Below are 14,841 nucleotides of genomic sequence, written 5' to 3' on the forward strand. Positions count from 1 at the left end.
TGCTTCATGGCAGGCACCGGTTTATTAGGTTGTGCGAGCAGACAAGCTCTCATCCTGAGAGAGAGCAGCATGTGCCACTCCCCTTGAGCCACTGCCACTCCCATGGGCCTCTAGAACCTCACACCTAGTGATCTGTAGCATGCTTTGGAAACTTGTATTGATATATTCCACCAGCATTTTGAAATTAGGAAATACGGAGAAAGCCAAGTATATTAAGAGAAAGAGGGAGTAATGTGGGCCGCTTAAAGACACACACAGAAGATACTGTAATTGAAAATAAGAAAATGGAAGACTTGCTAAATAATTACTTTGCATCGGTCTTCACAGTAGAGGAAGAGAATAAAGTATCAGATTCACGGAAAACTAAAAATAAATCAAGGTGGGGAAGATTTAATGTAAGTAAAAAAAAAAGTAAGAGAAAATAGTGGGCCAGATTTTTCTGTCAAAGTAACATTGAGGCTCATCGTGGCTTGCCATTATTTATACCTAAATGGTACAGCAAATTCAGCAAGTGCGCAGTTAATTGGAAATTCCAAAAGTTGTTGTCTGAGTTTTGCCTCTCTACCGTTAGTTTCGAAAAAAAAATCTGCCTCGCCATTGCATGCATTGAATTTCACAAAGTTGCTGTATTTGAGCTAAATTTGCCACAGAAAAGTTAAGTTCTGTCATCACAAATTTAAATACCCTTTTAACAATGTGATAGTTATGAAATACTGTCAACCAACTTATGGCACTGAAGTTGAGTTGTTACAAATGTGAAGTCTCATTCTTTCAGGTATTACTTATTGGGGATTTTAAAAATGTCAAATGTATAATTTTAAAACTTTTTTTATTTTTTCTTTCTGTCTTTTTTTCTTTCTCTTAATCAAGTTTTCTCTTTCTTTTCTTACTTACCTGATTTGACATTGAATTCATCCATTCTAATTTATACTTTCATCACAGCTCTTCCACTGTTTGGGCTGGATTTTACCAGCCTCTGTGGATGAGCAGGGAGGCAGGGGGAGTCCATAAAATGGCACAAGAAGGCAGGGGGTGGCGTGCCCATTGCTTTCCCACCACTATGACATCTTCCCAGTGGCGGAGAAGGTGAAAGACAGCCCCCCTCCCAGAGGCCAGTTGAGTCACTTAAGTGGCCAATTAAGAGGCTCTACCTGCCTCCGCATGGAAGACTGCCAGGTAAAACCTATTGGCCTCCCAGCAGGCTGCAAGGTGGAGTGGGGGGAGGCCTCCTTTTTGGGCACTGTTAGGCCCATGGAGGGGCTCCTCCAGCAGCAATGGCCATGCCCTTGGCTGCTGTACCGCCTGCCCTCACCAACCTCCCCCCTCCCCTACCCTTCGTCAGGGCCTGTCTCACTGGTCTCGACGCCCCTCAGACAGCTGGCTGTGAGGGCACCGTCCATCGCTGCACCCATCTCCTCCAGGTGCAGCCCCAAGAGTGGCCTCCGCTCCTGGTAGCGTTGCTGAGCTTCTAACCCTCTGATTGGCCAGCAGCTCTTGGGGGCGGGCAGCTGTCCTTAATTGGGACTGTTATTATTTAAATTGGCTGCCCGCCTCAGTGATGCGGGTAGCCAGTCCACATTCCCACCCGCCATGGGAAACCTCCCCGGTGGCGGGAATGCATTGCGGAGCCATCCCGACGTGGCTTTCCCCTATTTTCCATTCTGGAGGGTTTTTCAGCCTTCATTGTTATCTTCATCACTGCCCATGAATGGATTAATGCCGATCATAAGGATATAAACCAATTTTTTATTCTCCCAGCAAAGCTGTCAACCTAGACCCAAAGTTCTCATTTTCACAACATATTGATTTTATTGCATCATATACACAGCATTTGGCTTTCATATTGGAAAACTAAGATGAGATGCAGGTTCATGTACACATTAGGTCACCCAGGAGAGGCTATAGATATCTTATGTATCATATGCAGTCCTATCAAAGCAGAAGTCTCTGTAAGTTCTGGTTCTCAAGAAGGCTTTGTCAGAATGCTGGAAACTAATTTAAAGGGGTTATCAGTCATTCCAACAACTCTAGCTGTGGCTGTGAAAGTGATAGCAACCATTGATTTCTGGCAACTTGCAACCTCCCATTCAGCAGGAGGTGAGTTCCTTGGCATTGCACACCATATAATTTTCATCTGTATTTAAATGGTAACTGATGGTTTATTCTGAAACGTTGCCAGGTTTGTCAGTTCCACAACACCAGATAAACAGAACAATTTTCTGGTTTTGTACATGAGTGCTGGGGCGGGGTTTCTAATATAAGCCATTCAAAGTGTGCAGCATCTGTGTGATGTGCTATATAACCTTATCAGAGGGTAGTTTGTGTGAATTCAGTAAATGAGCAAGTGCATGGTTATGAATGTAGTAAATTGCCATAAGATAAGGAATATTGCCTCTTTTGTGACCAATCTGTTGTGAATAAATCAAACCTTATTTTAGTTGGGAACCAAGATTTGGTTGTCACCTTGGCATTTCTTCAAACACCTTGTCTGAGATTAAGAGCTGGTTATGTAGAGAATTTGCATAAATTCATTTCACACTGCTTGTCCTATCCATAGCATATAGACATTAGCAAGCCATCTCTCAATGTCAGCATTTTTAACTGATTGAAACCACTATCTTGTTTCTATTTACTGTCACTTATTAGTCATTTTGATATAAACATTTTTCAGTACTGTGGTTCCTTTGTTCTGTAGAAATTGAATTATCAATAAAAGGAAATCTACATTTCTTTTAAAATTTGCACACCCATTATATTGCATATTGTGTAAAAAAACTCATGTGAAATTTTGCAAACTTTCATTAACTGGAAATTATCACAAATATATTTTACCAGTCCCCAAGTGTGACTGTGGATTCAATAATATAAATGTAGGCATAGATCAATGTGCAAGCAGGATCAACTCCTGATAATTTACAGTTCTATTTAAGTAGCAATTTGCAAAACTGTACCAATAAAGTAATAGCATATTTTTACTACTAGATTAATAGATGCATGAACTGCATAACTCTTGTATTAACAGGTTGTGACATTGCTTGGAAAAATGGAACGCCTTCGCAGTTCTCCTCTTCATGCTAATATTTCTACAGCTCTTGATCGACATCTGGAAGCCATCCACATTACACAAGCTCGTAGGAAAGATGAAATAGTAAATGCAGCTAATCGACAAAGGCAGGGAGCACCAAGATACCAAGATGACCGAGGTAACATCATAAATTTACCCAGTTTATATAATGTGAGGATTTAGTGTTTATCTGTTGGTCATACATGGGAATGGGGTAATTTATCATTGCACAGAGAACTCAATGCAGTGAACTTCAGTTACTCACTGTACAATTATGTACGACTACACTATTTGTGTGTGGAAGGCCCTCTGGAGAACCAGTTATCAGTATGGCAATAATATAATCCTAATCATCCGAATGATCAATGGATTCATTGGTTGGTACTGCTTACTTTTGACAGGAGTTTCCTCTCAACATTAAAGAGATAATTTTTATTCATGCCATTAGAGGTTTTATTTGCTTTTTCGTGGACTTTAAACAACTTAACATACTTAGACAACTTTTGTGTACAGGACATAACCTGGGCAGTTTTCCACATTGTTGGATAGATGCCAGTGTTGGAGCTGTACTGGAACAGCTTGGCTAAGGGTGCGGCCAGTTCTGCAGCACACGTCTTCAGTACTATTGCCAGAATGTTTCCAAGGCCCATAGCCTTTGCTTTCTCCAGTAGCCATTTTTTGATAAGATGTGGAGTGAATCGAATTGGCTGAAGACTGGCATCTGTGATGCTGGGGCCTCAGGAGGAGGCTGAGATGGATCATCCACTCGGCACTTCTGGCTGAAGATGGTTGTACATGCTTCAGCCTTGTCCTTTGCACTGATGTGCTGGGCTCCCCTTTCATTGAGGATGGGGATATTTGTGGAGCCTCCTCCTCCTGTTAGTTAGAGTCATAGTCATAGAGAGATACAGCACCGAAACAGGCCCTTCGGCCCACCAAGTCTGTGCCGACCAACAATTACCCATCTATACTAATCCTACATTAATCCCATATTCCCTACCATTCTCCTACCACCTACCTACACTAAGGCCAATTTACAATGGCCAATTTATTTATCAACCTGCAAGCCTTTGGCTGTGGGAGGAAACTGGAGCACCCAAGCAGAAACCCACACAGTCACAAGCAGAACTTGCAAACTCCATACAGGCAGCACCCAGAACAGAACCCGGGTCGCTGGAGCTGTGAGGCTGCGGTGCTAACCACTGCGCCGCCCCAAAATTCACCATCTACACGGTGGGATTCAAACCCATGTCCCCAGAGCATTAGCCTAGGCTCTGGCTTACTAGTCCAGTGGCATTACCACCACACCACCCCAACCCTTAAAGGGCATTACTGAACCAGAGCGTTTTTTAATTTATGATAATCTGGTGCTTTCATGGTCACCTTTGCAGATGCAAGCTTTTTATTCCAGATTTATTTAGTTAACTGAATTTAAATTCCTTCAGCTGCTGTAGTGGGTTTTGAACTCATGTCTCCAGATCTTACATCCGGGTCTCTAGATTATTAGTCCACTAACATAACCACTACGCTAACATTTTCAGTTGTTTAATTGTCCACCACCATTCACAACTGGATGTGGCAGGACTGCAGAGCTTAGATCTGATCTGTTGGTTGTGGGATCGCTTGGCTCTGTCTTATCACATGCAGCTTTCACTGTTTGGCATGCATGTAGTCCTGTGTTGTAGCTTCATCAAGTTGTCACCTCATTTTTAGGTATGCCTGGTTCTGCTCCTGACATGTCCTCCTACTCTCTTCGTTTGTGATTCATGTACAAAAACACCCAGGTCCCTTTACCGTAGCATTCTACATACGAACATACTAGACCTGGTATAAAAACAAGAAATGCTGGAACCACTCAGCAGGTCTGGCAGCATCTGTGAAAAGAGAAGCAGAGTTAACGTTTCGAGTCAGTGACCCGAAACGTTAACTCTGCTTCTCTTTTCACAGATGCTGCCAGACCTGCTGAGTGGTTCCAGCATTTCTTGTTTTTATTTCAGATTTCCAGCATCCGCAGTATTTTGCTCTTATACTAGACCTGGTATTGTGCAACGAGATAGGATTAATTAATGACCTCATAATGAAGGCGTTCCCAGGCAGCAGCGATCATAATTGAATTTTACATTAAGTTTGATGGAGAGAAGAGTGGATTTAAGACCAATATTTCAAACTTAAATAAGAGCAATTATGAGGACATGAAAGCAGAGCTAACTAAAGTGAACTGGCAAACTAGGTTAAGGGATAGGTCAATAGAGATGCAGTGACAAATATTTAAGGGGATATTTCAGAATATACAGAGTAGATACATTCCATAGAAAGAACAATTCCAAGGGTTTACTAAAAAAGTTAAAGATAGTATCAAACTTAAAGAAAAAGCATGTAATTGCACAAAGATGGGTGGCAGGTCAGAAGATTGGATAGAATATAAAAAAACAGCAAAGCATGACTAAAAGATTAATAAGTAGGGAAAACTAGAGTACAAGAGAAAGCTAGCTAGAAATATAAAAACAGATAGTAAGAGTTTCTATAGATATTTAAAAAAGAAAAGAGTTAACAAAGTGAGTGTTGGTCCCTTAGAAAGTGAGTCTGGGGAATTTGGGGAAGTTGCCATTAGATTGGAAAATAACGAATGTAACTCCTTTATTCAGAAAGGGAGGGAGACCAAAAGCAGGAAACTACAGGCCTGTTAGCTTAATATCTGTCATAGGGAAAATGTTAGAAGGTATTAAAGACGTTATAACAGGGAACTTAGAAAAGTTCAAGATAATCAGGCAGAGTCGACATAGTTTTGTGAAAGGGAAATCATGTTTAACCAATTTATTGGAGTTCTTTGAAGAAGTAACGTGCTGTGGCTAAAGGGGAACCGGTGGATATACTATACTTAGATTTCCAGAAGGCATTTGATAAGGTGCCACATCAAAGGTTATTGTGAAAAATAAAAGCTCATGGTGTAGGGGTTAACATGTTGGCATGGATAGAAGATTGGCTAGCCAACAGGAAACAGAGAGTCGGCATAAATGGGTCATTTTCTGGTTGGCAGGATGTAACGAGTGGTGTGCCACAGGCATTGGTGCTGGGGCCTCGACTTTTTACAATTTATATAAATGACTTGGATGTAGGGACCGAAGGTATGATTGCTAAATTTGCTAATGACACAAAGATAGGTAGGAAAATGCATTGTGAAGAGGACATAAGGAGGCTACAAAGGGATATAGATAGTTTAAGTGAGTGGGCAAAGATCTGGCAAATGGAGTATAATGTGGGAAATGTGAAATTGTCCATTTTGGCAGGAAGAATAAAAAAGAAGCATATTATCTAAATGGTGTGAGATTGCAGAGCTCTGAGATGCAGAGGGATCTGGGTGTCCTAGAGCATGAATCGCAAAAGGTTAGTATGCAGGTTCAGCAAGTAATTAGGAAAACTCATAGAATGTTGTCATTTATTGCAAGGGGAATTGAATAATAAAGTAGGGAGATTATACAGAGCATTGGTGAGATCACATCTGGAGTACTGTGTACAGTATTGGTCTCCTTATTTAAGGAAGGATGTAAATGCATTGGAAGCAGTTCAGAGTAGGTTTACTAGACTAATACCTGGAATGGGCAGGTTGTCTTACGACGAAAGGTTGGAAAGGCTAGGCTTGTATCGGCTGGAGTTCAGAAGACTAAGAGGCAACTTGATTTAAATATATAAGATCCTGAGGGTTCTAGACAGTGTGGATGTGGAAAGGATGTTTCCTCTTGTGGGAGAATTTAAAACTAGGAGTCACTGTTTAAAAATAAGGGGTCACCCATTTAAGACAGAGATGAGGTGAATTTTTTTCTCTCAGGGTCATGAGTCTTTTCCTCAAAGGGCAGTGGAAGCAGAGTCTTTGAATATTTTTACGGTAGAGGTAGATAGATTCTTGATAAGCAAGGGAGTGAAAGGTTATCGGGGGTAGGCGGGAATGTAGAGTTGAGGTTACTATCAGATCAGCCATGATCTTGCTGAATGGAGGAACAGGCTGAAATAACCTACTCCCACTCCTAATTCGTATGTTCGTAACAGAGGTGTTACATTTGCAGTTTTCCAATCCGCTGGGACCTTTCCAGATTACAACCAATACACCCACTATCTCTGCAGCCACTTCCTTTAACACCCTTGGATGCAGGCCATCAGATCCAGGGGACTTGTCAGCCTTTAATCCCACTAGTGTTCCCTTTACTTTTGAGAAAAAATTCTCAATAATAGTGATCGTTTTAAGTTCCTCCCTACTTTTTGCCTCCTGATTTTCTACTATTCTCGGGATTTTTTTTGTCTTCTAATGTGAAGATGAATACAGGATACTTGTTCAAAGTCTCTGCCATTTCCTCGTTTCCCATTACTACCCAGAGAGGGTCTACCGTCAGAGGCTTTGCTTTCTGCAAATGTCAGAGCAGCAGTGTTGCCAAAGACTTTGCCTCTCCAGGGAGGCAGTCACAGAGCTGTGTGCCATCATGGAGGAGGAATTGACCCAATGGGAAGTGGTGGGCACCTGTTGCCTGTGGCGTTGAAGGTCCGCCGGCACTGAATTTCTATGTTACAGGGATCTTCTGGAGATATGTGGGATCACACAATCTGTGGTTCTTCGCTGCATCAAGATGGTCATCAATGCCATATTCGGGTGGGCTGGCCAATGCATGCTGTTTCCCACCTTCCAGTCAGGCTGAGAGGGCTATTGGATTCGGGGCTGTCGCTGGATACCCCCAAGTGCAGATTGTAATCAACTGCAAGCATGTGGCCATCAAGGCTCCCACAGACCAGGCAGCGGCCTTCATCAACAGGAAAGGCTTATACTCGCTCAATATACAATGTACAACTCAAAATGAGGGGTATGTGACATTCAAAAAGAATAGGAAGCTAGGTTACGGTGGACGGGTAGCACTGTTAATCAAGAATGGCATTGGTGCAATAGTTAGAGATGACCCTGGTTCAGGAGATCAGGATGTAGAATCGGTTTGGGTGGAGATGAGGAATAGTAGGGGAAAGAAGTCATTAGTGGGAGTGGTCTACAGGCCCCCGAACAGTAATCACAATGTAGGATGAAGCATACAAGAAGAAATATTGGGTGCTTGTAATAATAGGGCAATAATCATGGGTGATTTTAATCTACATATAAACTGGAAAAATCAGTTTGGCAATAGTAGCCTGGATGAGGTGTTCACAGAATGCTTTTAAGATAGTTTCTTAGAGCAGCATGTTCTGGAACCAACCAGAGAGCAGGTTATATTAGACTTGGTATTGTGTAATGTGACAGGATTAATTAGTGACCTCAGAGTAAAGGCACCTGTAGGTAGCAGTGACTACAATATGATTGAATTTTACATCCAGTTTGAAAGAGAGAAGATTGGGTCTAAGAACAAGTATTTTAAACTTGAATAAAAGCAACTTTGTGGGCATGAAAGCTGAGCCAGCTGAAGTGAACTGGGTTACTAGGCTTGGAGATAGATCAATAGAGAAGCAGTGGCAGACATTTAAGGGGATATTTCAGATTGCTCAGAATAAGTATATTCCTACATAAAGAAAAATTCTAAGGGGAGGACCCACCATCCATGGTTAACTAAAGAAGTTAAGGAAAGCATCAAACGTAAGGAAAAAGCATATAATTGCGCAAAGATGAGTGGCAGTTCAGATAATTGGTCAGAATATAAAGAATGGCAGAGACTGACTAAAAGGTTAACCAGGAGAAAGAAGTTAGAGTATGAGAGGAAGCTAATTAGAAATGTAAAAACAGATACAGGTATTTAAAAAGTAAAAGAGTAAGTAAAGTGAGTGTTACTCCTCTAGAGAGTGAGAATGGGGAGTTAATAGTAGATAATAAGGAAATGGTGGATAAAATGAACAAAAATTTTGCTTCTGTCTTCACTATAGAGGATACGAAAAACATTACGGCAATAGCTATAAATCAGGAGCTGGAGGGAAGAGAGGAATTTGGTGAAATTACAATCACCAGGGAAGCAGTACTGACCAAACTGATGGAGCTGTGGGCTGACAAGTCCCCAGGTCCGCATGGGCTTCATCCTAGGGTCTTAAAAGAGGTGGCTAATGAGGTAGTAGATGGGTTGGTGTTAATTTTTCAAAATTCGCTAGATTCTGGAAAGGTACCATCAGACTGGAAAGTAGAAAATATAACCCCTCTATTCAAGAAGTGGGGGGAGGCAGAAAACAATTAACTATTAGCTTGACGTCTGTCACGGGGAAGGTGTTAGAATTGATCATTGAGGAGGTTGTAGCTGGGCACTTAGAAAAACTCCAGGTAATCAGGAATAGTCAGCATGGTTTTGTGAAAAGGAAATCATGTTCAACTAATTTGTGGGAGTTCTTTGAAGGAGTAACATGCGCTGTGGATAAAGGGGAGCCCATTGATGTACTGTACTTGGATTTCCAGAAGGCATTTGACAAGGTGTCACATAAAAGGTTATTGTGCAAAGTAGGACCTCATGGTGTAGGGGTAACATATTTGCATGAATAGAAGATTGGCTGGCTAGCAGAAAACAGAGACTATGCATAAGTGGGTCCTTTTCTGATTGGCAGGAGATGACGAATAGAGTCCCACAGGGGTCTGTGCTGGGGCCTCAACTTTTTACAGTTTATATCAATGACTTAGATGAGGGGAGCGATGGCATGGGGGTATGTTATGAAGAGGACTTAAGGAGGTTGCAGACTGGCATAGATAGGTTGAGTGAGGGTTGTGCGACTTTGGAACTCCCTACTTCAGAAGGTGGTGGAGATGGGGTCTTTGAATATTTTTAAGGCGGAGGTAAATAGATTCTTGTTAGGCAATGGAATCATGTGGGTTGTCGGGGCTAGATTGGAGTGTGGAATTCGAAACACAAACAGATCAGCCATGATCTTACTGAATGGCGGAGCAGGCTCCATGGGCTGAATGGCCACCTTCTGCTCCTAATTCGTATGTTCATAACTGGTCTGTGACCACCACAAATGGATCCTTCAGGCCTGAGCAAGATTCTCTGGAAGTTGTCACAACGTCTATATGCTAATGCAGTCCTAGGTGCCCAACCTTTTCAGGACCCTCGTGCACCTTCAAGGATGGATACTGGGTGATGGCTACTGACACCTGTGCAGAAACCAAGCACAGATGCAGAGGAGAGATACAGCAGCTGCCATGGCACAACTCGAGCAGGCCATAGAGTTTCTGAAGATGTGATTCAGCTGCCTCGATAGATCTGGTGGAGCCCTTCAATATGCCCTAGCAAGGGTTTTGTGTGTTGTTGTGGTGTGCTGTGTGCTGCACAACCTAGTGCTACAGTGGGGAGAAACTTTGAACAAGGAGGACATCCTGGAGCATGATGCCTGCTCCGAGGATGAGGATATGAAGGGCGATAGTGACCATGCGTAATACGATGAAGACCCAGAGGGAGCGCAGGCAAGGCGCAATGAGATAGGTGCAAGGGAGGTTCTCGACTCACTATTACAGTCACATTTCTCATGAGCCTTCCTTACACACCCATTCAATGAAATAAATTTTCTACCTTCTATAGCCCTGTTGCCCTTTCTTCGAATGTCCTTACCATATCCCTAGACCAGTTGGCCACGGCCTGAGAAATACATAGACCTCACCCAGTGTACTCCTTCCCATCATATCCTTTGCAAATGTATAAATAACTTAAGGAATCTCTCTCTGGTGCAGCATATCAAAATTCATTACATTCAGACAACAAGGTGGCATCTAAATACATTATCAAACCCATTGAAACCCAATTACTACTAGGTGGACTTGCTCATGCACTTGCAGGTGCTCCTACATGGTGCTCCCCTGTGTTGTCACCTGAGGTGGAGGCAGGCTACTTACCTTTCTGCTCTGTAGCTTTCAATGGCCGTGGTGGTCGAGCTCTGGTTGCCTGAGGCCTTGAGGGCCCAGACACATCGGGTGCCTCCTGCAATGGCACAGGATCTCCCTCTAATCGTAGCTTCCTGAAATGTTGGTTTCAATGTCAGAGGGGCTGAAATGCTGTCGTGCACGCAAGGACTGCTCTGAGATGAGCCCCAAATGCTTCGGGCAACTGCTTCTTTTCCCTTTCAGGGCACACGTCCCTCCCTGCTCATCTGAGGAGTACGAGCATCTAGAGATGACTCCAGACAACTTGCCCCTCTCTCCCCCAGCCATTGCTCCACGGAGCTCATGGAGGAGGCAACAGCATACAGGTCGGTACGCATTTCCAGCATCCACTATGTGGTTTGCTAGATGTGGCTCTCCAAGAGGGTTGCTACTCTTTGAATGGAGGATACCATGCATGCACATGCCAGAGTGATGGCTGCACTCATGGCCTGGATGGACTCCGTCGGTCAAGCATAGGTGTGTATTGCCTCTGGAAGCTCGGCCAGATGTTCACGCACCTCATGCTGCAGCTGCAGCATCTGCCACCTTGTTGATGATTCCAGAGGCATGTCATCAGCCTGAAGCTCAGCATCGGCAGGACCTCCTACAGTTCTGCAAGTATGAGTGACCTCAACTGTCACTGTCTCCGTCAGCTGCTCGGGCACATCTCTGCTGTGCTAACCATATTGTGACCCCATTGCTAGTGGCATGCAACTACCCACCGACATGAGAATATTTGCACTGGTGGAGGATGTACCCTCTGAGTTCTCCTCAGAGAAGGGAGGCTGTCCCACAGGCTCAGCAGCTGGCTGCTCTTGTCCATGACCTGCAAGAGAGAGAAGAGTGATGAGCGAAATGCGCATTCCACACATCCTTCTGATTATTTATCATCTGGAACTCTATACGACCAGTGATGGACACGAGCACTATGTTCTGTGCTCGCCAGAGGGATTATTACACCCATCCATTAGGCCACTCACTCTCTCGGGGCTGCACACCTGGCTCGCCATCGGCCATTGCCTGCCCTGCTTCCATGCCTCCCAGTTCCAATATCTCTTCTTCCATAAGCGTGAGGATCGCCCTGTGTGGCATGCTGCCTCTGGTTCCTGAACTTTCCCTCGCATTGTGAGCTCTGTTCTGCAGTCACATAAATTTCCATTGTTGCTTGCCCATCAAAGACTACGGCCTATGTTGGTAGCAGCCGGACTTTCCCATCATGGAGCCACAGGGATGACTCCTACATGCGGCTATTCAGGACTGGCTGTACAGGAGTCAGTTCTGCCTTATTGGTGTCCTCCACAGAGAGGGTAAATTTATCTGACAGTCACTGCTGAAGACTGGGCATTGCCACAAACTGGATGGGCAGCCCCCTCTACAATCACAGTCATCTTTAGTCACATTTAAATCTGCAAGCTTATTATGCATTGTACTTACCTTGCCAGAACACATCAGTTCATTGATCCTCTTAGGGCACCTCAGCCAAGTACATGGAACAATCCCAAAGCTGCACACCTCCTCTGCTGTCTCCATCTGTGCCTGTTTGGTCCCCCCCTGCTATCCCAAAGAAACAGGACAGCCTGGAGGAGCACTTCCAGGGAGGCATCAGTGAGCCTGGACGCAACTCTTGCTCTATTTTCTGTCATGTCACTATCTCAGCAGATGCAAGGGCTCTCTCACTGTTCCTTCTGGGAGTGTTGCCATTAAAAGTACTGCTGGCTGCCTTTTAAAGATGGCTCCAGCCATGCATGAGCCGATACTTCCTCCTGCCTATGCCTCCTAACTGGCTGGCTCCCACATCTGCCGGCTGTTAATTGGAGAGGCCCGAGAATATCGCGTTCCCACTTCTTGCCACCCACATGGCCACACGACTCACTTTTGGTCCCAATGTAATCGTCATTCAGACAGTCCGTCCAGGACAACTAGCTGGCTACAGTGGACTTCACCTACCTATTGTCAAGTCACAGAAAGTTCTGGAGGTTCAGTTTCCATTGCACATCTACCCAACAGCATAGCCCTGTAATCTTCTTAAAATGTCTCTCTGTTCACAGAACTTGTAGAATGATACAGCACCATTTGACCCATCATGCCTGTGGCAGCTTTTTGAAAGATAGTAGTCTGATTCCCATAGCCCTGCAAATTTTTTGCCTACACGCATTCCCTTTTGAAAGTTGTTATTGAATCTGCTTCCACCACCCTCTCAGGCAGTGCATTCCAGATCATAACATTATATTGCAGGGTTTTTTTGTCAGCAAGTTTAATGGCAGACATTGACAGCTTGGATTCTCTGTGAGGTTGATACATGATAGTGTCTTGCTGAAAGGTTAAAAATAATGATGTGATTACTTGAATTTAGACTACGTGAAGTTCAGCATATGAGTATTTAATATATTCATAATTAAATTTCCATAGTCTATTTTAATAGAGACTATAACCTGCTTAAAATAAATAGATTAATATTTGCTAAAATGGAGGCTAAGGAATTTAAAACACATTGAATTCTATTTAACAACTACTTGCATTTATGTAGCACCTTTAACATAGTAAAACATCCCAAAGCACTTTACAGGAGTGCTGTTAAACAACATTTGTCACCGAGCCACATAAGGAGACATTAGGACAGGTGACCGAAATCTTGATCAAAGAGGAAGGTTTTAAGGAGCATCTTAAAGAAGGAAAGAGAGGTAAAGTGATGCACAGAGGTTATATCAGGGTTGTCCAACATACGGCCCGCGGGCCAGTATCCGGCCCGCCAAAGGTTTCCATCTGGCCATTCCTCATCCTCCCCAGGGGTCCGTGACTGGAGATGAGAAAATTTCTCATGGTCAGACCAGCTTTTAAAAAGTTCGCAAGTCAGTTTCACATCTGACAGCTGCTGTATCGGTAACGTCAGACAGATTCAGGGGTTTACAGCCAGATCCGATTTTTTTTTAAAAGCCTGCCGGTAAACGCCGAATCAGTCCGAACTTCAGAAACCGCTGTTCCTGATGTCAGTAACTGTCCGCTGTGAAACTGACTTGTGATCTTTTTTAAAAAACTGACCATCTGCTGAGCGTTTCCACTCTCTGCAACTGTCGAGAGAGAGAAAAAGGGGTACAGAGAGAAAGAGGTAGAGAGAGAGAGCGAGAAAGGAGGACAGAGAGGGAGAAAGGGGGACAGAGGGAGGGGGAAGAGTGTGAGTGAGAGAGAGAAAGGGGCACAGAGAAAGAAAGGGGGACAGAGAGAGAGGGGGGACAGAGAGAGAGAAGAGGGGACGGGGGGGGGTTGGTGGGTGTGGGGACACAGAGAGGGGGGAGACAGAGAGAGTCATCAAGATCACTCCTGACAGAATGACATCTATCCGGAATACTCTGCATTGCTACATCAAGTGTGCGGGCAAACATTGACTACTTGTGCAAGCATGCAAATGCCAGGTATCTCACTAAATCAGTGTCCAAAATAGTGATGAGAAAGTAAGTCAATAAATTAATCTTCTCATTTAAAGCTTCTTCACAAAAATGTATATTTGTTGTTGTTTTGTTCAATAGTAAGATAATTTTTTTGCCTTTATCTTTCTGAAATTGTCTCACTGCCCACCCCCCCATGTAAGACAAAAATTGTAATGTGGCCCCCCCACGCAAAAAGCTGGGTTATATACAACCCTGGGTTATATACTAATCTTTGCACAGTGTAATTTCAAGATCTTGGTGATTAATCTATTTTTTTTGCTTGCATGTTGGAAAGTGCCTAGTCTCTGCTCGGCATCTACACACGTTCCCTTGACAGCTTCGAACATGGAGACATCTCATCTGCACGGTTTATCCTATCACTCAATGTGACCGCATGTTACCAATGCACTACACTACTGTGTACACTAAATCATTTCATTGTTCAGATAGACTCACTGACAAATCTTTCATGCAGTATGTATCTCTTTTATATACAG

The 14,841-nt window shown here is 43.6% G+C and overlaps 1 protein-coding gene across 3 annotated transcripts in view; it reads left to right on the plus strand.

Moving 5' to 3' along the window:
• Nucleotides 1-14,841, plus strand: part of moto (minamoto) — an 89,944-nt gene that overhangs the window by 69,603 nt on the left and 5,500 nt on the right. For all 3 annotated transcript variants that reach the window (XM_068013248.1, XM_068013249.1, XM_068013250.1), the window contains one exon: nt 3,023-3,203. In XM_068013248.1, coding sequence (XP_067869349.1) covers nt 3,023-3,203 — 181 coding nt within the window. The remainder of the gene's footprint in view (nt 1-3,022; nt 3,204-14,841) is intronic.

The sequence above is a fragment of the Heterodontus francisci genome, chromosome 33 (assembly GCF_036365525.1).
Source record: "Heterodontus francisci isolate sHetFra1 chromosome 33, sHetFra1.hap1, whole genome shotgun sequence".
NCBI lineage: Eukaryota > Metazoa > Chordata > Chondrichthyes > Heterodontiformes > Heterodontidae > Heterodontus > Heterodontus francisci.